Raw genomic sequence first — 27,417 nt, 5'->3', positions numbered from 1 at the left:
TAACTACACAAATTTAATAAGGATTTATGTAGTCTAGAGTACATAAAAGAAAATTATCTAATGTAACTTTTCTTCAAATGTAGGAGATAAAGATCACAAGGTAAAATTAAAGTCGCCCTAATTTAAAAAACGGAATGGTAAAAGGTAATGAAATTTATAGGAAACATGCTTCAAAATATCAACCAAAACAAATTTAGTAGTAATAGACAGCGCGATACAGTGCTAGAAAAACATGGGTTTGGCTATAATGAGAAAAAGCAAAAAGAACAGGTTGACTTGAAGCTAATAAATTTTGACATCATCATGAATGGGATTCAATATGCAGAAAGCATGAACTGATGTTAACCACCAGGATTTTAAACAGTCAATAAAAAACTTCCTCAAGGCAAGAAGTCAGACACTAAAATAACTTCCAGAAGGTAAGGCAGTTAGATTGATTGGTCAAATAAAATGATGTCAGGATGTAAATTCTCCAATTGTTAATAACTAATGTCATCATAGGATTTTCCATATTAGAAAGTTAGTAATGATAATATTTTGCCTGTATTATGTAATATGTTCTTTTAATTGAGAAAAGGACTAAGAATTTAGCTTGAAGATTGTAGGTCGTTCAAAAATCGATTCAATCTTGGCCTGGATTGAGCTCAACTAGAATCAAGTGGGTTGAATCCCAAGCCAAATAGGTGGATAGATGTTAATTTTAATTCAATTTCAAGCCATGGGTAGATCGATTCAGTAAGGCTCAAAATTGGATCAAAATTAATTTTTTTAAAATATGATTTATTATTATTTTATATATAATTTAGTTTAGCTAATTTTTTATAGAAAATTTTGTTGGCTAATTGGTTATGCAGCATTTGCAATTTGCGGTAGTTATCATTAAGTGGCATGGATTCAATCTTTTTTTTTTTTTTGAGTTATCTAATTAAATTTAAAAGACTCAGATTGAACTCAATGACTCCCATGCAAAAACTCCTAAGTCACAACCCCAGCCGTCCACTCATTTATTTTTTTGCATTTTCACCTCTTTGTTTTCTATGCAAGTTTGCAAAGTAAGAAGCCTAAGCCTAATGATGAGGACATCGTCAGCATTTTTCGACGCCGGAGATCGACGGCTACGATCATGAGTTTATTTTGAGTCATTTTATGTAGTTGTTTATTTGATTTTGTGTTTTTTCCGTTTTTGCCCTTATGGGTGGTTAGTTGCTATTGTAGCCCAAGGGGCATTTTAGTCTTTCGTTTTCTTTGTCATTGGGAGGTCTATTTATATGGCCATTCTCTTGTAATAATTTAGTTTTGGATGAAATGAAAAATTGCCACTTATGATCTCTTTGTGAGTTCCCCTCCTCTCTCTCTCAAATCTCTTAGTGAGTTTTGAGAAGAGCTAGATCTCTTTGTGAGTTCTAGTCATTCTTTTATCTTGTTTTGTGATCAAGTAGTGTGTGGACTCAAAGGAATTTCATCCTGACTGCATTCTCTCTGAAATTTCTTCCCTTCCACTCAGCAGTCCAGCCCCAACCAGCAGCTTCCCGCCAGCCACAAGCCTACCAGCTGCCGCTCAACCCCAGCCAGCCAACCCGTGACTTCATTCCATCGGTCACAGCCATCCCCTCCCCGTGCAGCCTCTCCCCCCCCCTTACGGCTCCCCAATCTCACGGTCAAACATCCACCCGTGAACTTCCAGCCCACCGCCTCCTGGCAGCTTCCATTGCCGCTGGATAGCCCTGCTTTGCCCAAGCCCGTGAAATCCAAGCCCGTGAAATCAAGCATTCAAGGCCTGATTAATTGGCTCATTCAATCAACATTAATTGAGCAAATAATCACTAGCCTTGGATTTCAATTTGAATTTCAAAACGGGGTTGCTTATTGTGTACATCTATGAAAGGCAACTTTCCTTTTTAGTGAATCCTGATTTCATTACAGGATTTATATAAAATCTGTTATGTATTTGTGTGGGCCCCATTTGATTAAACACCTAAGCCTTCTCTCCTCCATGTGGCCGGCCCATTGATGGCTCCTCTCTCTTCCCAATTTGACAATAATAACACCACAAAATCAGCCCAAAATTCTTCCCCTTTCACCGCCCCATTAATACCATTTGAATTAATTTGAATTCCTCAAATTAATTCCCTCCCACCTCTACCGAAACAGAAATTCCTGCACCCAACTCATTGTCTCTCCCTTGGCCGAATTCTCCCCAGCCCGCCAAAGCTCGAGTGCTCCTCCCGGGCCGCCGAATGCACCTTCAAGGAATTGCTGGCAAGAATTCCATATTCCGGCAACCTATCCAAGAACGATGATCCAAGGTATCTACTTCCTCGGAGCGACCTCGACTCTAAGGTGGAGACTCTTCTTCCGCTAAAGCCTAGATTAGTTGAGCGTATGGGCTCCAAAGGTGAAAGTTCTTATTATTAAATTGTGGACTTTTGTTCACCGTCGTAGTTTTACAATTTGAACTTTGCGTTTTCTTAAATTGTTTGGTTTCCGAATTTTGCTCATCCTTGCCTAAGCAAGTTAAAACCACGAATTCTAATGATCACTCTTTTATTATAAACGATAATTTTAATTTGGATTACTTTGTTCAAATCGCTCCCTATAATTTCCTAAAGTAACTCCATCATCACATGTACGTTTCACATCACCTAATCCCTTCTTCACTTCGTCCTTCCCCTGTTCGGCACTTCTTTGCTCGTCATAGATGCCATCAACTCTAAGGGGCACTCTTCTCCCATTCCCCCACTCTTCTTTTCTTATCCCTGCCAAGGAGAAAAGTCCTAGTAAGGTGTATTATAAATCTCATTATATTTGCATTTTTTTCTTGCAAGTTGGCTACTTGACTAATCTATATATGTATTGTGATGAATTTATTAATATCTCTCAACCCTTACATCATTAGTTACTACTTTGTCCATCATTCGTCTGTTGTTGTTGGTAAAGTTTGTCAACTATAAGGGTCATCGACCTAGCAAGGTGCATTCTGATATCTTTCTATTAAATCTATTCATGAGATACTAAATGATGCCTAGTTTTGTCATAATGATTTTGATAGGAAATACTTGATTTCAAGTATTTCCTATTCACTTTTACAGAAAATCTCCAAGCAAACTGCTGTTCACAGCAGGAAAACAGCAAAAACAGAGGGAAATCCGGGAAAAATCTGCGAGAAAACTTGCAAAAAGACTTGTATTTTACTAGTAGATGCAAGGAAAATAGCAAAGATACAAGGATCTTCTATTCGAGAGGAGGATCGCACTCTCCCAATCTCTAGAATTCGATCTAGAGCCCTAGCCACCAAAGAAGAACAAGAAAACTCTCACAAAAATATGACATAACCCTAATCCTCTCTTTACTCCCTACTTAATGCATACAATTCAAATCTAATACAAAAGGACCTAATTGCCCTTGCTTCTCCTCCTTTTGGCTCCAAGATTGTGTTTGAAATTCAAGTGGACCCCACCTTCCCCCATGGTGTCCGCCGGCCTCCTCCTGCTGTATGTGAACCGGACCGGCCCAAGGGTTTGGGCCGGCTGGACCGGTCCATAGAGGACCGGTCTAACATTACCGCCCTCACAAAGAACCACCTTGTCTTCAAGGTAGAAGTCAGGAAACTATCGCTTCATTCGCTCATATGGCTCTCACGTGGCCTCGTAGTCAGAGAGGTTCTTCCATTTGATCAGGACTTCTGTAGCTCCATCTGCTTTCTGACGAACCTCCATAAGCTCCAAAGGTTCCAATATCATTTCCATTTCATCTGTTAATGTTCCTGGTAACTCAGAACTGGTCGCATAATCTCCAATGGCCCTCCTTAGCTGGGATACATGGAAAACACGATGGATCGTCGCTGTCGGTGGTAGCTTCAGACGATATGCCACAGCTCCAATTTTCTCCAGTACTTCATAAGGACCGAAGTACCTTGGTGCAAGCTTCTCATTCCTCCGGTTCGCGATCGTTTTCTGTCGATATGGACGGAGTTTCAAAAATATCTTCTCGCCCACCTCAAACAGAATATCCTTATGATGCCCATCAGCTTGTTTCTTCATAATCTGTTGAGCCCTCAACATATATCTTTTTAACTCTTCCAGTGTCTTATCCCTCTCCACCAAATACTCCTCTACTGAAGAAACGGGTGTGTTGCTACTCCCGAAATACACCAAGTGGGGTGGATCCCTTCCGTACAACACCTTAAATGGGGTCATCTGAGAGGCTGAATGAAAAGAGTTGTTACCAGTACTCGGCCCATGATAATCATTTAGCCCATAGCGTGGGTGCTTCTGATGCGAAGCATCTCAGATAAGTTTCCAAGCTCTGATTGACCACTTCTGTTTGACCATCCGTCTGTGGGCGGTAAGCCGTACTCCTTTTTAGCACTGTCCCCTGTAGTCTGAACAATTCTTTCCAGAAATAACTGAGGAACATTTTATCCCTGTCTGATACTATCGCCTCAAGTACTCGGTGTAGTCTGACTATCTCCCTGATGAAGACTGACACTACTGTCACCGTAGTGTAAGGATGGCGTAGAGGAATAAAGTGAGCATATTTGCTCAATCTATCCACTACCACCAAAATCACAATGAATCCCTCAGAGCGGAGTAGCCCATCAATGAAATCCATAGATATCTCCTCCCAGACTCGTCCTGGTAACACCAATGGTTGCAGTAGCCACCCTGGTGACATAGCTAGATACTTATTCCTTTGGCACACCTCGCATCTGGATACCGCCTCTTCCACATCCCTATGCATACCTTTCCAGTACAGCTCTAGCGCTAGTCTCCTGTAGGTCTTTAGCACTCCTGAATGACCTCCCACTGCAGTTCCATGGAACTCCTGAAGCAATTGTGGGATGTGTACTGACGTTCTGGGTAACACAAATCTTCCCTGGTACAACAATCTCTCCCCCTCCAACGAGTACCCTGGATGGCACCCCTCTTCCTTCAGTAAGTCAGCTTTGATCTTGCTTAGTTCCTCGTCCTTGGCACTCTCCTCCTTTATGGCTTCCCAATCTAGCATCATTGGGACTGATACAGCCACTTTTTGCAGCTCCCCCATGCACCTGGACAAAGCATCTGCTGCCTTATTTTCTACCCCTGGCATGTACTGGATCTCAAAATCATATCCGAGCAATTTAGATAGCCACCTCTGATGCTCCTCTGTCACCATGCGCTGCTCCAACAAATATTTCAGGCTTCTTTGGTCAGTCGGGACAATGAAATGTCTTCCAAGTAGGGACGCCACTTTTGGATAGCCAAAACAATTGCCATCAACTCCCTCTCATAGACAGATTTTAGCCGGGCTCTGGCAGTCAACACCTGACTGAAATATGCAATGGGCTTGTGACTCTGCATCAGCACCGCTCCTAGCCCGTATCCCGATACATCTGTCTCTACTATAAAGGCCTGAGTAAAATCCGGTAAAGCTAAGACCGGAACAGTGGTCATAGCTTTCTTCAACTGCTCGAATGCTGTCGTAGCTGCCTCCCCCCATAAGAATCCATCTTTCTTCAACTGCTCAGTGAGTGGCCAAGCTATATTTTTGTATCCCTTCACAAATCTTCTGTAGTACCCTGTAAGCCCTAAGAATCCCCTCAGCTCCTTTAGATTCTTGGGCAGTGGCCACTTAAGCATTGCCTCAATCTTGGACTAATATGTTGCTACCCCTTCCTTGGATACCACATGCCCCAAGTATTCCACACTGGCTAGTGCGAAGCAGCACTTCTTCAAGTTAGCCCTCAAGTGGTGCTCCTGGAGAACCTCTAACACCTTCTTTAAGTGTCCCCAATGCTCCTCCTCTGTTCTGTTATATACTAAGATGTCATCAAAGAATACCAACACAAATCGCGTGAGATACTGTTTGAAGATCTTATTCATGAGTGCCTGGAACGTGGCTGGGGCATTGGTGAGGCCAAAGGGTATCACTAGGAACTCATAGTGGCCTAAATGAGTTCTAAAGGCGGTATTGGACACATCTTCTTTCTTCATTCGTATCTGGTGATATCCTGATTTCAAGTCGATCTTGCTGAAAATCACCGTTCCACTCAACTCATCCAGAAGCTCATCAATCACTGGTATGGGAAACTCATCAGGTACGGTTTCCTTGTTGAGTGCGCGGTAGTCTACACAGAAACACCAGCTGCCATCTTTTTTCTTTACCAATAGAACAGGACTAGAGAACGGACTAGTGATGGGCCTGATAATCCCTGCTTCTAGCATTTCTCTGATCAACATTTCTATTTCATCCTTCTGAAACTAAGGAAAACATTAAGGTCGTACGCTGACAGGTGACACTCCCTCTCTTAATGTGATGGCATGCTCCTGCTCCCTGGGTGGTGGCAACCCTATAGGGGGTTGAAAAACCTCCAAGAACTCCTGGATCAAAGGTTGCATCGAAAGAGGTATGTCTCCCCCTTCCTCCACACTCACTCCCTCAAATCTGTGTAATTCCACCAAGTAGCCTTCCCCCTCCTCCTGAATTGTCTTGATTAGGGATTTAAGAGAAACCTGCCTTGGTCAGTCCTGCATTCCCTTGAATCACCCTCTTCCTTCCACCCTTCACCAACTCCATCCGCAGAGTGCCCCAATTGACTTTGATTTCCCCCAAAGTCTACAACCACTTCATCCCTAAGATGACATCCGTACTCCCCAATTCTAGGGGAAGGAAGTCTTCCTTCACTTGTATACCTTGGATCTTCAGCACCACCCCTCTGCAGACTCCTCTTCCCATTTCTACCTTCCCTATGCCCATCATCACCCCATAGCCTCCAGTATCTTCTAACTTCATCCCCAGCAGCTCCACAATCTGGATGGAAATGAAATTGTAGGTTGCCCCACTATCAATCAACACCACGACTCCACGGTCAACTATCTCTCCCTTTACCTTCATAGTGTGACTCGGAGTGAATCCCACTACGGAGTTGAGAGAGACTTCTGCTACATCCAGGTGCATCTTTTGCTCCTCCACCTCGGAATCGCTTTCCCCTCCCTCTTCGTCTTCCTCGTCTTCACAAACGATGAGAACTTGAAGAGATCGATCCTTGCACTTGAGCCCTGGCATATATTTTTCATCGCATCGGAAACACAGCCATTTTGTTCTTTTCTCCTGCATTTCCTTCTCAGTGAGTCTCTTGAACTACCCCATATTTCCTCCTTCTATGGCTTTTTCCTTTGTTTCTTTCATCCCTCCTGGGGACGCTCCCTTTGAACAATTATTACGTCCTCTGACCGGACGTAGAGTTACGTTCGGCCGCCAATAACATGTCGCCACGTGCTCTTACTTTAAACCGCGCGGCCCGACGACTTGACCCGGAGCAGAACCCGGGAATGCTATGTTCGCGATTTTCTCGGTATTGCTTGGTATTTGCTCGGTATTTGCTAGGTATTGCTTTGCAAAAATGAGAAATACCGCTCTGTGAAGACCAATACCATGCAAATACCGAGTTGTACCGAGTTTTTTACAACTCGGTACAACTCAGTATTTGCTCAGGATTTGCTCGGTATTGCTAGGTATTTGCTCGGTATTGCTAGAAAAAACTCGGTACAACTCAGTATTTGCTTGGTATTGCTAGGTATTTGCTCGGTATTGCTAGAAAAAACTAGGTACAACATGGTATTTGCTCGGTATTGCTAGGTATTTGAAATATATCCAAAAGGTGATGGGATGTTGTTCGGCTCGTCAAGGATTTAAAAAAACGCACGTTCGAGAACCCAAAAAACAGCGAGTCGGGTCGGCTACTTTCCTTCATGCTACGTGGCGCTAAAATATTGGTGGCCGAACGTAGAGGAGAGTATGTTCACCGGACAGAATAAAAGTTCCGCTCCCTTGGGGGCTAGGTGGGTAGTCGTCCACCTGTAAGTGCCTCCTGAGCTACTACTACTCCTAGCTCCCTTCTCCAACTTCTTTTGATTTTCAACCAGCTGTGCAAGCTTCATGGCCTCCCCAGGTCCCTAGGCATCAGGACCTTCACCGCTACTCGCACCTCGGCCTTTAACACCTTCATGAAATTCCCCTCCAGCACCGTCTCGGACAAGCGCTCTACCCTGCTGGTCATATGCTCAAACCTCTCTCGATAGTCCGCCACAGATCCCTCTTGCACTAGGGCAAAGAACTGCTCATAGAAGTCTCCTCCCCGGTCGGTTTGGAAATGCTCTAATAAACTGTCCTTGAATTCTCCCCAGCTCCAAATAGGTCTCCTTTGATCTCTCCACTGTTACCAAGAGAGTGCCTTCCCATCCAGCACAAGCCCGCTGCGATAACTTCACCTCCTCCGTCAAGCTGTTAACATCAAAGTACCTCTCAACTTTGTAGATCCACCCATAGGCATCCTCCCCTTCGAAAATGGGCATTTTTAATTTTCTCACCTTCCGATCCCCTCCGTTCCCTCTTAATCCTCCATAGTTTCCCCTCTCCCATGTGCCTGGGCTCCCCCATGTCTCCCAATCTTCCCTTGCTCTATCCTGTCCCCATCCCCCTTCAAAATCCCCTCTCCGATCTTCAAAAATAGCTTCCTGACGCCCATGATAACCCCCTCGATGCTCCCACCCAGCACCTCTTGGTTCCACGCCTCCATAGCCTTGCCTTTCCCCATGTCTTCCTCCTCTCTCCTCCCTCTGGAAAGGCTCCAAATGAGGCCTTCCCCTACTCCCTTCCACGATTTCCACCTCCTCTTCCTCCCGATGGATTTCAGAGTTGGTGTTCTTCGCTGCTGGCCCTTTTGCATCAGACGCCGCCGATTGGGTTTGAAACTCCAACATCTTCTTCATCATCTCCCGTAGATCAACCACTTGCCCTTCCATGGAAGACATTCTTTCCTCCACGGTCTCCTTGATTTGATTTATCTCTCCTTCAATCCTCTCCTCCAAAGCATCCACCTTCTTAGCCGCCATCTCCAACGACTTGCAATTTTAGGAGAAGATCTCAAGATCTGGAAAAAAAAATTCAGCAATTTTCTCCCTCGCCGGTACAATTTCAGCCGCTGAAATCGGCCAAAAATAGCCCACGATTTGTCCCAAGGCTTGCTGTGATACCAATTTGATATGAAATACTTGATTTCAAGTATTTCCTATTCACTTTTACAGCAAATCTCCAAGTAAACTACTATTCACAGCAGGAAAACAGCAAAAACAGAGGGAAATCCGGGAAAATCTGCGAGAAAACTTGCAAAAAGACTTGTATTTTACTAGTAGATGCAAGGAAAATAGCAAAGATACAAGGATCCTCTATTCGAGAGGAAGATCTCACTCTCCCAATCTCTAGAATTCGATCTAGAGCCCTAGCCACCAAAGAAGAACAAGAAAACTCTCACAAAAATATGACATAACCCTAATCCTCTCTTTACTCCCTACTTAATGCATACAATTCAAATCTAATACAAAAGGACCTAATTGCCCTTGGTTCTCCTCCTTTTGGCTCCAAGATTGTGTTTGAAATTCAAGTGGACCCCACCCTTTTCTCCCTCATGGTGTCCGCCGGCCTCCTCCTGCTGTATGTGAACCGGACCGGCCCAAGGGTTTGGGCCGGCTGGACCGGTCCATAGAGGACCGGTCTAACAGATTTATGCTCGTTATTTTAGGAAGTATCACTATTGGCCTTAGTTAAGTGGGGGTAATGGGCTACTCATTTTTTTAGATATAAGTTTGTAATGACTATTATTTTCTAGCATAGTGCATACTCATTAATCATTAAACATATTCCTGCTCCAAAGACATAATATGAGAATATGATATGCATTTATTTTGAATGTTTTTTTAGCTTGTATTTGCTTGGACAGTTCTAATTCTTATGAAAATGGTATAGTGGTCTTTTATCATTCAATATGTTAAATTTGTTGCATATAGTCTTTCTGAAGTCCTAATTTTATTCACTTTGTGTCAATATATACAATTTGAATACCAATTTGGTTCATGTTTTCAATAGTCATAATTGTTTGTTTCATATAGTCATATTTCGAATCCATCAGGCTTGTCATGCGATAGAAAATTACTGTTCAAACTTACAAAAAAATTCTATGGTGAGACCTGCAATGCTTTATGGCGTAGAATGTTGGCCAAAGATAAGCATAAAGTTAAGTGTTGCAGAGAAGAGAATGCTAAGGTAGATGAGTGGCCTTACACTTAAGAGACGGCATGCAAAACGAGTATATACATGAAAAGATTGGAGTAGCTCTAGTGGCATATAAGAGTAGAGAGAGTCAGCATAAATGGTTTGATCACATAAAACGTCAGCCTTCCAATGACTCGGTTATGAGAATAGATGTATTAGATCTGGCCTATGTTAAGTAAATGTAAAACTAAAAAAACTTGGGTAGAAAGCATCATAAATGACATTTTATTATTACATTTAAATGAAAATTTAAGTCTTAATAAGACATAATGAAAAAAAATGATTCATATAGCTGATCTCACGTAGTGAGATCAAGGTTTGATAGTGTTGTTGCTATTGTTATTGTATAGTCCTATTTCTTATTTTTTTTATTTCTTCATATGAGACATCATTAACATGAAAGAAACAGTTTCTCGTAGGTGCAATGTCCGTCTTCAAATAAATGTTCAAGTCAGCCTCAAGTTCAAAATACACCTACTTTGATTAAAAGTGTGGAATACTTTTATTGTTGAAAAAAGGAGAAAAGATGTAGGTCAAAGTTCTAGCAGTATTTTAATCTTTTTCTTATAAATAAAAAAAAAAACTACAGAGAAATAAAAAATTAACTATTGAGATATGTCCTGTGTGAAACAAAAATTAGCAAAACATCTCAGGTAAGACACTTTAAAACTATTCATCGAGGATAATGAATTAATCTTCCCATTGTCTTAGTCGTTTATGATATTTTAGAACTAAAAAAGGGGTTACATAAATGCCACTTTATATCATGCTATTTACATATCTATCACCTAAAATTTTAATATTTCATGATTACCACCCATAGAAAAAATATGTGTGAAAGGAATGAAATATTGAAGTTTATAGGGTGGTATTAGTGGTAGGAATGAAATATAGAAGTGGCATATTTGATATTAATGTTGTTTATAGGTGATATGTATTAAATATTAAAATTTTGGGTATTAGATATATAAATAGTATGATATGAAGTGATATATATGTAAATATCCCTTAAAAAATCATACCCCTTAAAAAATCATTACAAAGATGAACATTGTAGATGAATATCCCTTAATGACAAGAACAATAATAGTTTGATATTAAAACGAAATCAATAAACCCTAAATACGCATGATTTCAGAATTTACTATTAAAAAAGAGTGAATGAAGTTTTTTGAAGATCAAAATAAAAAAATTTGAAGTTAATAGAGAGTGTTTCACTGACTATTGAATGTTGGACTTCAAGTCAAAAATTAGTTATGTGTCGAAACATAAATTATATAAGTTTATGAGGGACACTTCAATCTAGGATTATTAGTTTTATTAATTTAGATCCTCCACACAGTGGGGTTGTAATTACTTAGGTTATTGCTGAAAGTTTATTATAATGGAGCATCAAAATAAAGTTAGCACAAACACTTTAAAAAATGCATCAACCTATGACCGATAGAAAATTGAAGACATTATTTAGTAGAATATTAAGTTATCAATTATGGGCAATTTTTTTCATGAGTCATTCAAATTTGATGGTAAAAGATGATATAAAAAATCACTGAAGTATATGAGAAGGTTTGAGAGTCAAACTTGTTCACAAAGAGGTTTGTAAGTGATTTGCACAAATTCGGCAATATTTCAAGATGCTATGCACTATAAAATTGTTATACATTGACATACCAACACGCTTGAACACCACTTCCAAAATGTTTTTTATGATTTATATAATATATTAGATACTAAGAATGATAAAAGATGTATGTAAAAGTTAGTCAAGCAAAGAGATGTGAGAAGGATCTATTTAAAGTGAAGTGCACTAAGGATGAAGATTAAAAAGTATTTCCTTAGAAGAGGCTGTTCAAGTGGATGAGATATATTGATAAGCTTTTCAATAAAGATTGTGAAAATACAATTGACTTTAGTAATCTTAGCACCCTAAATGAAAATAGAGAATTTTTTTTATCATCATATTAGTAAATCGAAGTTAGAAAAAACTTTAAAGAAATTGATGTGTAAAAAAATAATTGAATATAATGATATTCTGATAGATGTATGAAAATGTTTAGAAGATAAAAGAATTTATTAGCTTACCAAACTTTTTAATATTAGACTAAAAATATGTCAGATAAGTGGAGGAGTGTGTTGGTTCATATTTTTAAGAATAAAAGTCATGCACAAGAGTGTGCGAGTTATAGAGGAATTAAGTTAATGTATCATACATTAAAACTATGGAAGAGAGTAATTGAGCATAATTTATGATATAATACTAATGTTTCCCAAAATCAGTTTGGAGTCATACCGAGCAGTTCTACTATGAAAGTTAAACATTTATTGAGAGGTTTGATGGAGAAGTACAGAGAGAGTAAAGAGTAGTTACATATGATATTTATCATGAGAAAAAGATCAAATGGTCCACTGACTCTTTATGAAGAACTAAAATGGTCCCCAACTATTTGAAATGACCATTTTGGTCCCTCGATTCTTTAAAGAATTTTGATTCCTCTTTAAAAGGTTGAGAGATTAAAATGATCATTTAATATAGTTGGGGATCATTTTGGTCTTTTATAAAGAGTCAATTAACCATTTTGATCATTTTCTCTATTTATCATTCAGTTGTCCTTTCATTTCAAGCCATGTATGTATTGGTTTCCTCCCTAATATTCCCCAATGTTTATACACATCAATACATTTTAGCTTGCTGAATTAATTTCAATTTTACAAATCTCATTTGACCCTCACTAAAAATTATTTGTCATTCAAATAATATATATATATATATAACAAACTATATATATCCTTTAAATAATAAAAAAATAGAATGCTCCCCAAATGGATAAGTCAAATGTCAATTAATCAGAATCAACAGCCGCAGCCCATGCTAGACCCATCCACTTAAACTGAACCAACAATGAAGCGAACCCAGAACAAAGGCAAACAATACCAAAGAAGAATTAATAACAAAGCATACATCCCGTTCTCATGGGGAAGTTATCAAAACATGTTCTTAAGATTCTCAAATAAAATGAAATTACTACTATGAAATAAAGAAATTAAAGTAAAACAGTCCCCAAGTCATCAAATTGCTAATTTGCTTATTTTAACGCATATATTTGCACTTTCAAAGAGTATAAACTTCAGCACTTTGCCAGTTAGGCTCGTTCCAATTTTTAAATTGTCAGAGTTGATGGTTTGGAGTTTCATGAGAGCAAAATTATGCCAATCAAACAATCTTCATAAGCTGAAACAAACTGATTTACTCATTGGATTCATGTTTATTTCCAAACCAAAATATGAAAGTGAATTAGATTGTTCAAGCTCGCGCAATTTAAATAATCAGTTTTGGATTAAATACTTACATGAACGCATAAACCCATTTCACTCATACAAGCAAACATGCATTACATATAAGTATGCAAGACAAAGAAATAATTTTGAATAACTAGACACTAGTTAATTTTTTTTTTTTAACTTATAAATACTCAAAACCCTATCAAACCTGAACAACTGTAATTTTTTAAATTTCATTCCAAAGATCAAAGTGATAGATCACAAAAAAAAGTACACAATTTAGTTGAAAAGTGCAAATAATTACATACATAATATCAAGGAAACAATGATAAGCTTTAACAAAAAATTTATGAACCTTGCCAAATGGACCTGAGTAAACATCAAGTCTAACAACAAGAAAGGACACATAACAAGGAGATGAGTGCTAAGTTTTCTACACATTTTCTTGAGGGTATCAAATTTAGGACAAAATCAACTTATAAAAAGATGATAAAAAGCAAGTAAAAGTTTTACTTCCAGTGTGGAAAGCATCTAAAAGGTACAACAATTTCATCTAGACTATCACCATTAGAAATGAAGCATAGTCAATAAATTCAGCAATAGCAGCCTGCTTAACTTTATAGCCCAAATATCTTTTGCATAAAAACAATACATCTACCCAGAATCATGCTCGTCCATTCGTTGTTGTTTTAGCAAAGACAATGTTCTTTACTTTAAAGCGTCTCTAAGATTTGATCATCGCATTCTAAACAATCAAATAAAGTACAAGCAATCTCTAAATTACTTTCAATAAGCATACGCATTCTTTTTTTACCCATGTACACACTTCATTATTACCTATGTAAAGCTTGGTCATGCTACAATATTGCAGAAAATATTTAGGATATACTTCAACCAAATGAACACCAAAAAATTGTGTTGTTAAGGATATAGAAAACAAAGAATGGCACCTTTACTCACTTCTGGCTTTCCATGGAGTTTCATCATTGTAGGTATAGAAGGTCCATATATATCAGCATCCAGTAAGCCAACCTTCAGTTGGTATGTCTTAGCAAGTGCCACAGCCAGATTAACTGAAAAATAAGGAGTTTTCTTTTAAAAGAGCAATCACTGCAGCAACATGAAAACATATCAGCATGCACAATACATTCTTATTTTTATAAAATTATATTTGCAACAGAATTAAATTTATGAAAATTTGATTTGAAAATTCTTAAGATTCAAAAATCGCCCACTACATGTTTTAGCATAGACAAGCGTTCAACAAACAATCTAAAGGTAATTTAGTAAGGTGAAACAAAAAAGATTCTACAAGTAAAGAGAGCAAAGCATCCCAATAAAATGGACAGAAACAAAAACAACAATGGTTCCTGCAAAAGATAACCTTTGAAGCTCTTTTAAGGAAGCAAAGAAAATCTTTGAACAGGTAAGATGGCGGAACAATAGCGCGAGTGCAGGAGCAGCAGTAATTTGTTGTGGACCCTTCTCACAACATTGTGACAGGAAGTTAATCCAACAATTTTTCGGCTTATCAAAAAATATATAGTTATTTTTTCTCTTTTTTGTACGAGATGTTTAAAAGCTGTGTGCACTGTGCTGTAATGTTCAAATATCAACATAAAAATCCTACTGTTGGGACTTTCACAACAGTTGGACCAGGATCCATAGCCATTATCTTATTGTTTTTCAAATTTAACTTGATTCTGAACTTTTATAAGAGCAAAAGTTTTATAACTTTTATTCAACATAATAACCTTAATTATGTGAAAAAGGAATAACCATTTATTTGATTAAATCGCTATTGTATCCCTTAATATGGAAGGACATTAAGAACATCAGCTTTGGTTTAATAAAATTACCACTTTCTCATTTTAGTGCATAAAGGATATTGAACATTGAGTGTGGTGCAAATGCAACTATCTAGTTAGAGTTTGTGTACATCAACAGACAGATTTACTTTATTTGATGATCTATTTTATGATGTTACATTCCATCTACATAATTTTATATTGATTTCGCTAGTGAAAGAAACTTTAACTAAAAACTAAAGCAACTAGATTTACTTATTACGCCATCCTTCTTGATAGAAGAATGGTTTTTTTTTTTTATGTTTATAAATTCCCAGTGAAATTTCTTCCGTTTAAGAGATTATTAAATTATCAGTTTATTTTTGGTATTATTGGTTAAGTCAATTTTTTTGGCATTAGTTAATTGACGGTCTTTAAACTATGAATTTTGGCTCTTGATTAATTGAGTTTTATTTATCACATCATTTAGTTACATAAGAAATCTCAGGCCCTAAGGCATCCTACTTCATATGGCCCATTTAATCAATATTGGCCCTAAAGTCCATAGGACCATGCAGATATGGGCTTTCACTTCTAGGCTTTCTCACAATCATCTAAACAAATAGCTGTGAAGGAAATGAAACAAGTATTCCTAACAAGTAGAAAAAATATTTTCAGAGATCATCAAATAAATAATTCATGTAGCTTTGTTCCTACAAGCTTTCATGGTAGTCACTTAAAATATGAATTTTGTGAGTGTGCTGGTGTATGAGCATGATATTTAGAAAACAAAAACCCAAAAAAAATGAAAATTAATGCATCCTTAGATAAAGCTTAGCAGCTACTCTTCCTTTCAAAAACATTTCATATCAAAATTATAACATGTCTGACAAATGCAAAATGAAAAGTGATATAGGGCATGCACTTATCAAAAATTCATGAATGTAAGTGATACATTTTGATGTAGGCAGGGGGGATCAATTCATCTTGATCCTCTTGTCCTTGGGCTGCTTGCTGTTCTCGGATTGGGGATGTTTGCTGCTCTCGGATTGGGTCTTTGGCTGCTTGGTGTTGAGCTTAAAAATTGGGTTCGACTTAAGTCTAGCTCATTAATTCTTGAGTTGATGTTTAGCTCATTAAAATGAGTTAAAATTTGTGTCTCTTCCCCTTCCCCTTGTCTTCTCGGTTTTCCCTTGGGCTGCTTGCTGTTTTCGGTTTCTGCTAGCTGTTGGTGTTCCCATGGTCACTCCCTCTCGGTTTTACCCCTCCTGGCTGTTTTCCCGTGAAGTGTTGCCATGTTTCCTATGTTGGCTCTTCGGATCCCTTGCCGGTTGGGCTTCCCGTGGCTGCTGGTTGGGTTTTCCGTGGCTTCTCTCCCTGTTTTCTATGCAGAATTTCTGATGGCTGTTATGTATCTTTTGGCATTCCTCTTCCCCTTAATTATTGGTTTCAACTGACTGTTTGTCTCTCCTTTCTCTCCTATAAATTTGTGGATGTTTTAGAGTATTAGGGGATGATAAAAAATGGTATTTTTGGATAAAACCTGAGGGTTTTTGGAAAAGCTTGCGAGCTTGTTCCTCTTCTTCTTCTACTACTACTTGGGAAGGCTTGCGAGCTTCTCCTATCTTCGTCTTGGACTTCTTGCCTCCTTCTTCTCGCCACAAGTGCCACTCCATATGTATCTTTCTTCTCAAGCAAGGAAATGCAAGTTTAGGTGTCTTTATTGTGTCATTTGTAAGTGTCAAAGTTTGTAAGTCATTTTATTTTATAAAGAGAAGTTGTTTTGGTTTGTCTTGTCGTATTTTGCCTAGTTTTGAGTAATTTGTGTATTTAAGTTTAGCTTTTCCTTGCAAAAATTTGGGGCCCTTGCAAAAATTTGGGGCCCTTCCCAAATTTTTGCTCGCATCACATTTCAAGGAAGCAACTTCTTATCTGAGTGTTGATGGCTTTATTTTATAATTCAAATCAAACAATGAAACATGGCAACACCATAGTAATAAAATGAAGCCTGAGCATGATAAACCTTTGGCTATTGAACCATGAAGGCTTATTAGTTGTTTTCCTTTTTGTGAATTTTGCATAAGTTCTTCAAATAAAGTTAAACTGGCCTGTCAATTTTTGAAAAATAATATGATTCAACCATGAAAACTGTCACCCAATGCATCAAAATAATATGCTCAATCATCCTAATTCATCTAGTATTCAATGTTTGAAAATCAAATTACTATCATCAATAATAGCCTTTCCCTAACCATTTGGGTTCAGCTTTATGATCACTCCTCATTTATTCTTTCCTACGAAGTACAGAATGAGGGTAAACTCTAGCTTACCCAAACTTCTAGGTATGTGCTCACATCATCTAGTCATCTTACAGTTGCATTTTCCATCCATTGTTGTATATGATCAGACCACCTAAGTCTATTTTTCACAACCTACTATTTAATAGGTGCAACTCTTATCATCCCTTAAATAATCATGTCTCCCTTGATCCTTCTTAATGTTACCACATATCCACCTCAACACTTTTAGTACTTTTATTTCTAACACACCCAATTTGGCTACCAATGACTTTTTTATTGCTCAACATTCAAATTCATATAGCATGTCCAACCTAACTGTAATTGGATTAATTATAACTTTAAGTTTCAATGATACTGTCATATTATATAATAATATAACTCACTTCACAATTTTAAGCATGCCAAAGTTATAAATTTTGAAAAGTAGAACCACCTGAATTTTCACAAATGGAATTATCTTCCATGGCCTCCTTTAATCTACGTTCCTAAGTGGAATAAACGCCCTTCTTCCTCAGTTTTTAACTTTGAAATTATAATATAAAAAGGGTCAGTTGGCTATACATGCCACACTCACTTTCATATAGTGGGTGCTATACATTTATCAAGACATATGGCTAACATAATTTGTGGAATTAGATGAAGTTGGCTGCTCGCCAAACCCAGCCTACAAAATTAGAAATTCAAGTATGACATTAACTTTTTGGTCAACTTTTAGATTTGTCGTCATTACTAGACTGGTCACCCGTTCCTGAATGACTTACAAAAAGCTAATTAGTTGAAAATTAGGTAGGTTTTAATGCCTCTAGTAGCATCAACCAAGTTTGGGTAGTAACACTGATGTGCAAATTTAGTCATCATAAAAATCTATTAACCCTAAATCCTAATGATGCTAGTTTCTCTTCTTGCAATGAATATCAACAGTGACATTAAAAAAAATTATAAGCAAAGTTGTTAGCATTCAAGAGATAATGGTTCTTTACATGACAAAGTTCATACTTGTGAAGGCATCAGCACTTACTTCCTAAAAACCTTGTTTGCTTCCCGTGAATAACATACTTGATACTTCCTGCTTGATGATAAAGCTTATTGCTTCTCACACAATCGTAAACTCATTAGATCACCAATTCTTTCACGTTGTTGAGCTGTCTTAACTCAATGCACAGTAAATAAATCCTACGGTAGCTTCACAGCTTTTCTCCAGCTATGTAACTGACCCAAGTAACATTATCACTTCTCCAAATCATGATCTTAGGTGAATTTTTCTCGATCCTTATTGTCTTTTAAAATAGCATTCAAATTAATGAAGCAGTATTCAGCCATAAACACAAAAAAAAAAAAAAAAAAAAAACATTAACATGTAATTCCATAAGCATAGCCCCAAAGTTCTTAAATATCCTTGGATACCGAATACAAAGCAACACAAATGTGGAATTATTATTTGAATAACGCAAAACCTAATGTAATACAATCCCTGCATGGAGCGGAAAAGAGATGCACCGCAGAAGAAAAGGTAAAAATTGGGTAACCTGCAGTAGTCGATTTCCCCACGCCGCCTTTCCCCGAAGCAACGGCGACGATATCTTTAATCCCATCAACTGAGGAACCCTCAGTTGCAGCTGTCGTACTAAACCCTCCCACCGTTTTGGATGCCTAACCAAACCATGAGCAAGTATAAACAAAAAAAAGTGCAGCAGAAAGGCCATGGAAGATGAAGAATAAATGCAGGAGGTTTAGTCCGGTCGCCGCACAGTGATTCTCAGACGATACAGTGCTCTAGCATGTATAGCGGCCATGGAATGGCTTTATTTCGATTCTTGATCGAACTCGCTTCGAAAGCGTCGGGAACGAGGGATCAGAAAAGAACAGCGCCTCACGGCCCTCACCTATCATGAAGGTCAACAATTTCGGTTTCGGTTTCGGTTTCGGTTTCGGTTTAGAAAATGTTTCGGGTAGCGTTTTTTATTACTAAACAAAACGAACTTTGTTAAACAAAGTAATATTTGACTTTATAAATCATAATAACCCAAAATTGATTAAACATACCCTTTATTTATTTTATTACAGAAATATGTTTAAACATTTACTTTGGACTATAATAACACAGTTATATGCCTAAACTTCCGAATGAGAAGCCACTCGGCGCTTCCTCGTCCCAATATATTCTTCATCTTTAGTGATCTCAGAGCACATGTGATCAATGTGGCAAAAATGACACCATAATAAACTTTGGTTTTTGTGATGTTATATATTTGATCATTGAAGTTCTAAATGCATCATACACATCATAAACACAAATTTCATAATGACATTAGCATCACATTACCTACTACAGGCATCTTAGAGTCTTATTTGAACTTTCAAAGAAGGTTACATTACGTTCAAACAAGATTCATATAAGGGTTTTAATCTTATCTTAATCATGTTTGAACTTCATTTGAACTATGTTTGGAGTTGAAACCCAATTTTGAATATATTTGAACCATATTTAAATCATATTAATACAAGGTTTAAACCTTGTTCGAACAATATTTGAACATTCTTTGAACTTCAATAAAAAAAAATGTGTTTTGAGGAGAACTTTAGGGTTTTTCGTTCTCCTCCGCGTTCCGCCACCATATGGGTAATCTCTTCGTAGTCTCACTCGATTCTCTTGCTTTTTCTCTTTTTCGTTATTTGGTTGGGTGGATATGGCCGTTAATCGGCTTATTAATCCCGGATTTCTGGACGATAAAGCGAAAGCTCATTCTTTCCGGGAAGTTCTATCGGTGTCTTCTTCCCCGCCGGAATTTCTTGACCTCAAAATCACCTCTTGTAATGGTCTTCCTTCTCTCTGGATTTATGATGATGAGATTTTGGCTTTGGCTGATCCGTCTGAGTTTGCGTTGATTGGAAAATTTTCTGATCATCGCCCGGCACTAGACTTTATTCGCAATTTTTTTTCAAGCTTAAGTTAAATGGTGATTCACGGTGCTTAACTCAAAGAATGTTTTGATTAAGCTCATGAACGACCTAGACTATTGTCACATTAGTCTTGTCACATTTTTTCGCACCGTTCTTACTTCGTTAATAACTGCTTTATGAAATTATTTTAAGTGTTCTCCCCACTTTGATATCAATGTCGAGTCTCCTGTTATCCCAATCTGGGTTTCTTTCCCTAATTTGCGTCCGCATCTTTTCTCCCCTCGAGTGTTTCATGGCCTCGGTACCTTGTTTGGTCGGCCTCTGCGTACTGATAATACCACATCAACTAGAACAAGGCCTTCTGTCGCCCGCATTTTGGTGGAATTAGATGCTACCAAGCGCTATCCGGATCATGTGTGGCTTGGTTCTGAGAAGATGGGTTATGCTCAACAGGTGGTTATGGAGGAATTTCCATTTTATTGTTCGCATTGCAAGGCTTTGGGTCATTCTAACGTTGGTTGTCTCATATTACACCCTCATTTAGATGTTAATCCTGAGGTTACTGTAGAGGTGTTACCGGATCAGAATTTGGCTGTTTATATTGGTAATTTGTCGGTTCCTGAGGTTAATTTAACTGAGAATGCTCCTTCTGTTTGCGATGCTTTGTTGTTTGTTGAGCCGGTTGTTATGTCTCCCGAGGTGTTTACCCCTTTAATCGGTAATGAGGTTTCTAACTTAATTTGTTTGGGTGCTCCTAAGGCTTTAAGTGAGGGTGGTTTTAGTCCCATTAGTTCCCCTACGTTTTCCTCTACCCCTTTAGTCGTGGACTATTCGAAGGGAGCGAATTTTGTTGCCTATGGGTTGATTGCCCATGAGTCTTCTGGCTCTGCTCACTCTATCTCTCACCCAAATTCTCATGCTTTGGATGTGTCCTTTCACCCAAACGATGAGGTTTTTGCTTGTGCTGAAATTCCTTTAGTTCCTTCCCCGGTGATGCATACTGGCCGTCTGGTGGAGGTTGCTATTAATTTAATATCTCATGAGACTTTGGTTACACACGTCGGTGGTAGCTCAGGGGAGGTTGTTAGGATGCAAATAGATTGGATTGATTGTTCGTCTGCTTCCTCCTCGGAGGTTGATGAAATTGAATGTTTTGATCAGCAGGATGTGCGAGTTGGAAATGGGGTTGGTAAACATAGAAAGCGAAAAGCCAATAAATAGCTTGTTTGCTGATTTTATTTTGCGATATGTCCCTTATTGGCTTATTATCTGCTGCTGCCTCGATTATATTTGATTTTTTCGGGGCAATGATGTTGTTGTGGCTCACCACTCCAAATCTGTGATTCGTTGGCAACCTTTGGTGGTGTTTTTTGGAGCTTCCACTGATGACGGTGATTTGGAATGGCGACGATGTTTTGTTCCTTACCTCCTCTGGATGGCCCTTACCTGGCTTCGGAGTGGTTGGAAGTCTTTGCCGATTATTGAACTCGTTGGCCTTTGCTGCCTTGTTTAGCCTTTTGGTCTTTTCTATTATTTTCTTTCATTGTATTGGGTTTTCACTCCTTTCTGCCATTGATTGGTCATCTCTTTTTATTGGAATAAAAATTTAGTTAAAAAAATAAAAAATAAAAAAAAAATATTCTTTGAACTTTATTCAAACCAATTTCAATTTCTTTCGACATTAAATAAGTAATCCACTATAAAAGCAGCGTTAATTTGGTCTAAAATGAACAATTGAGAATGATTTCTTCAAGAGAAAAAAATTATAAACCCTCGCCATGTGCAGCCCGTCAATCCACTGTCCCGTGCCGGATCGGGTCAACCCGAAAACTCGATGGGTCTGGTCCGGTCCGCATTTCTGACCCATTAACATACTCAGGTCAGGTTAGGGTTGACCCGTTTGAACACGGGTCAGTTCCGGATTCAACCCGAACCCGACCCGGTTTTAACACCCCTAGGTTTTGGTTAATTGCAACTATTATGAGGATTATAAATTCAAAATTCCCTTTTAAAATTGATATGACTACAATTGATTTAAAAAAATATTAATTCAAATTTCGAACCTGATTACTATTATTTTTTAATAATTAGTTTTGATATTTATATATTTCATAATCATATCAATTATTTTAATAACAACATTTAAATATTAATAAGTGATAATAAATATTTTTTATTTAAATAATCACACTCAACATAAATACATAATAGTAATCATTACAGAAAAACTAACAATTTTTTACGATATTTCTGGTAGAGTACTCATTGTCAAAATTAGCGACAGAAATATGGAGGAATTTTCCAGCATAAATCTCCATTGGAAAATCTATCGGAAAGAGCCCTACTTCACTGTTTCGTCTATTTGTCCGTTAATTCACGCAAAAAAGCTCCAGATCTTGGGTTTTCAAGTGAAATAGCTGCTCAGTTCGCCCCTCGGTCCCAACTACTTCTAGACACCATTCCTAGGGAAAATTATTTAGTCCAGACACCGGACCTAGAAATAGGTGTGGATATCCAATAAAAATTTGCCATGTGGACTATGCTTTGACTTTGCGCTTTGACTGCATTTTCACTGTGCTTTACCTGTGCTTTTGACGCGCTTGACTTAAAATTCCCAGGACACGCGTACATTCCACGTGGCAAATTTTTATTGGATATCCGGACCTATTTCTACGTTCGGTGTCTGTACCTAATAATTTTCCCATTCCTAGATGATTTTTCTCCGTTCCCCTTCCTCTCGAAGTCCGTTGATCCTCTCTGCTTGTTGTTCACCTTGACGGACATGTTTAGTAAGATTTCTCCGTATATAGTCTTGCTTGGCAACTGTTCTCCATTTTAATGAATTTGGGATTGGTTTTTATTATGCTAGAGGCCTTTTTTTATGTAGTGAATCATACAATATTTATTGTCCAATTTTATATACAAAGACTTAGATATTTTTTTTTATTTGCATATTTATCTACTTGTTTAGCTTACATATTATACATATTTTTAATGATCCCATGCTATAGTTTTTTTACTCTTGTTATTTCTCTAAGTATGATTAAACTTTTAAATACTCACTTTTTTCATTGTCTTTATGCTAACAATAAGCTTTCAAGTTACATCACTTACAAACTTGCTTAATCATTTAATCTCAATTATTTATCACTTAATTGTACAGTGTATGTAATTGTATATTTATTTGTGTAATTATTCATTTTTGTGTGTTTAATTATGAGTGCATTGAATTTGACAGTTTTAAAAAGTTTATCAGTATAGATCCACACCTAATTCAACCTCACTTGGCACCTTTAAGCCAACAAAAATATTCCTCATATGAAAATTCTATTAAGAATATCCCATAAAAAATTATAGAAATGCAATTTTACACATCATGAAAGGTCCTAAATACAAATATCAAGTTCATGTCTCTAGATTCAATTCATACTAATAGATAGGAGTGCAAATGAGTTGGGTCGAGCCCGAGTCAAGCCTAACTCGAGCTCAACTAGCGAGCAACATCCTGAGCTCGAACTCAAGTCAAACTCAAAAGGCGAGTTCAAGTCACTGAAAATGAGCTCATCAAGTGGCTCATTTTTTTGAATCGATCACGTATAGGTTCGTGAACATGATTCACGTTCTGCATGTGCAGAGGTTCACCTGTATAGACTTGGCAGAGGTTCGCCTTCCGCATGCACATAGGTTAGCAAACATGCTTCGCCTTCCATGCGTTTGGCAATTCTCTTTCTCCTAATGAGCCACTCGACAAGCAATCGAGCCGAGCTTAATATGAATCAAACTTGAGCTCGATAATCCAACGATCTCAAAACTCTGCTTGGCTTTAGCTCAAAACTTAATAATCTTGACTCGTTAGCTCTTTAATGAGTCAAGCTCGAGCCAAATCGCTAGTCGGCTTGACTAATTTGCACCCCTAGTCATAGATTTAATAATTATGCTAAGATACACTATATTAGCTCTCTACCACTAATAAGAATTATGTTGCTACTGAATTGATGCAGCAACCACAATAAACAAAAATATAAAACTTAAAGTCTCAAAGGATATGCAAGGTTTTAGAAAGTTTGAAGGAGTAGATAGACTAGCAAATAGAAACATGGATGGTGGAGAATATGTGAGTTGTGGTGGTCCTCCAAATAGTAGCATATGTGAAGATTGATTGAGATGATGCTCAAACATTTTGTTGTGCTATTTATCACTCTCTTAGAAGTATGTCTTAACACCATATTATATGATAGAAATACTATCAATATAAATGACTTTTAGTTTGTGGCATATCGGAAAGATTTAAAGGTAGCATAAGTTTATGGTTTCTCACTCATAGAGATCTTACCCATTTAACATAACATAAACTTATGATGCCTTCTTTGAGGAGCATCTTTGTGGAGATCTTGTAGTATGATTAAGTTCTCCTTGTTTATTTATAGTAGTGCTTATACTTATTATATGAACTAAACATGTCCAAGAGCATATAATACCAATGTATCTCATAATATCCCAATGTTTGGATGTAGGACTTTATAGCTCAAGTCGAATATGGATATTACAAATCAAAGATATTGAATGTATAATCTATTGGTGCCTAGACGTAAGTAACAAATGAATATAGTAATGGGATGAATTTTTTTTATCATGGCAACCTGTCAACTACCTTCCTTTATATTAAATGGGAGGTTTCATTGTCCTTATTCAAAGCACAAAAAAGCAAGTGTATGTCACACCAAACGAGGTTACTATTGATCGATATCGTAGAGGATTTATACCAAAATTTTTGTATTGGACTTCACATGGTGAGTATGAGCCGCATTTTGACTCTCAATATGGCCCCTCAACATGTTTCAACATAGTCGAGGAAGAAAATATTAGTACATTTGAAGACTTGGTTCATGATGCAACTAGGCTATAATTTTAAAAATATCCAAAAGAGTCATTAAATAAGGAGGCACAAATTTTTTATGATTTATTGCATGCTGCACAACAACTAATTTGGACTGGGTATACTACTCACTTAGAGTTATTTATCGCGGTGACGATGTTGAGCATAAAGATAGAATGAAATGTCCCTCGAGAATGTTTTAATTAGTATATTGAGTTGATTAAGGATACCATCCCTGCAGATAATACATTTCCAACATATTTATAGCATATTACTAATAATAATTTTCTAGCTTGGTTTTACAACTACAAAAATAAAGTATTATGTTAATATATGTATGTTATACTATGAGGATGATTTGTCAAGTATTAAATGTAATCATTGTAACGCTCTTAGATTTAAACCAAAATATAGGAAGAACAAAAAATAGAGAAATGTACTACTTAGCTGATTGATTTACTTACTCATTATTGTCATACTATAATATTTAAATGTATCAATAAGCTCTGCCGCACATATGAGATTACATACACAATATAACTCTCAAATAAGTATTTTAACTTATTCATCAAAAGTAGAGGCCTAGAAGCACTTTCATCGTTCACATCCAACTTTTGTTATAGAACCAAAATATATATAATTAGATTTAGCCGTAGATGATTTTACTCTATTTAGCATATATGCTTCACCTTACTCATGTTGGCCCGTGATACTCACCACTTATAATCTTCCTCTAAAATTGTGTATAACAACACCCTACATGTTTCTTACACTTATCATTCCAAACCCACATAATCCAAAACTGAAGATAAATGTATTCTTGTAACCTTTAAAAGATAACCTAAAGCTATTGTGGGAAGAAAGAGTGACTATATATGATTTTTTTCACCAAACAAAATTTTGTAATTAGGGCAGTGTTATTTTGAACAATTTGTGTCTTTCCAACATACAACATGCTTTCAGGTTGGAGCACTACTTGAACGTTAGCCTTCCCACATTGCATAAAATTTAAATGATTATTTACTTTGAAGCAGGGAGGCAAGAATACTTGGTTCATTTGTCATCGTATTTTATTACATGTAACCATCCATATATGCAAAATAAATATACTTTCACTAAAAATAAAATCAAGATGGCATAACCTCCACCAAAGTTACCTAGTGAGCAAATATATGAAAGAGTGAAGTTGATGCTCATGATCATGGACTCTCCAACATTAGCTAACAGCACACTGTCAGGGTATGCACTGAACAACAATTGAATCAAAAAGAGTATTTTTTTATAATTGTCATATTGAAGAACTAACTTGTCTAGACATAACTTAGATGTAATGCATATATAAAAAAATTGTCAATGTATTCCACACAGTGATGAACATTAAGGGAAAGTCTAAAAATAACATAAAACTAAGGATGGACTTAAAGGATATTCATGGGAGAAAAATTTTAAAGTTGAAGATGGTGGAAATGGAAAACTTCTAAAACCAAAATCCCCCTTTACCTTTAGTTTAGTGTAAAGATGAGAAATTTATGAATGTGAATGGGTGCTGAGTCTAAAACTACCTAATCGATATCAATCTCAGTAGATATTTTGACATGAAATCAGAGAGATTATTTGGATTGACAAGTCATAAATGTCACATCTTCATGTAATATTTATTTCTAAATGCCTTCAACTTTCTACCAAATTTAATAATAAATCCCTTAATTGAACTAATTATTTTTTAAAAGACTTATGCTCATCCAAATTGAATGAAGAGGCTTTGGTCCTTATCGAGCATAACATTCCAGTCATTTTGTGCAAACTTGAGAAGATATTTACTTTAGCTTATTTTTACTCAATGGGGTATATGACTGTGTATTTATTATATAAGCCTAAAGTTATGAACAAGTTTAGTATCGGTGGATGTATTCATTTGAGAGGTAGCCTATGTGGTGGGTGTTGGTTATGTGGAGTGAACTTTAGAATTGAATAAAATTCTCAGGCTCTATCACCCTTAAATAAAGCTTAGATTTTCTTTGATATAAAAATAATAAACTCTACTTAATATGCATAAGCATACATATCTAATCAAATAATAAAGTGACATATTATAGTATCCAACTCACAAGAAAGTGCACCTACTTGCAACAAATTGCTATCATTTACTCTAATTATAATAATTATCCTACTAAAATAAAAA

At 37.1% G+C, this 27,417-nt stretch overlaps 1 protein-coding gene and 1 non-coding gene across 2 annotated transcripts in view; one reads left to right on the top strand and one right to left on the bottom strand.

The window, feature by feature from the left end:
• The window catches only part of LOC110111184 (iron-sulfur protein NUBPL), a 96,350-nt gene extending 76,984 nt beyond the window's left edge, over nt 1-19,366 (bottom strand). Inside the window, exons 1-3 of the mRNA XM_020842944.2 lie at nt 19,207-19,366; nt 18,985-19,108; nt 14,322-14,444 (exon numbers count right to left, since the gene is read on the bottom strand). Of these exons, the coding sequence (XP_020698603.1) occupies nt 14,322-14,444; nt 18,985-19,108; nt 19,207-19,251 (292 nt within the window). The 5' untranslated portion in view covers nt 19,252-19,366. The remainder of the gene's footprint in view (nt 1-14,321; nt 14,445-18,984; nt 19,109-19,206) is intronic.
• On the top strand, nt 17,998-18,128 carry LOC114581150. The gene has a single exon (XR_003702994.1). It is a non-coding gene; the product is annotated as a U11 spliceosomal RNA (small nuclear RNA).
• Nucleotides 19,367-27,417: the final 8,051 nt, after the last annotated feature.

Source organism: Dendrobium catenatum, unplaced genomic scaffold (assembly GCF_001605985.2).
Source record: "Dendrobium catenatum unplaced genomic scaffold, ASM160598v2 fragScaff_scaffold_1557, whole genome shotgun sequence".
Lineage (NCBI taxonomy): Eukaryota > Viridiplantae > Streptophyta > Magnoliopsida > Asparagales > Orchidaceae > Dendrobium > Dendrobium catenatum.
The sequence above is the reverse complement of the archived record's forward strand: the minus strand, read 5'-3'. Positions and strand labels throughout refer to the sequence as shown.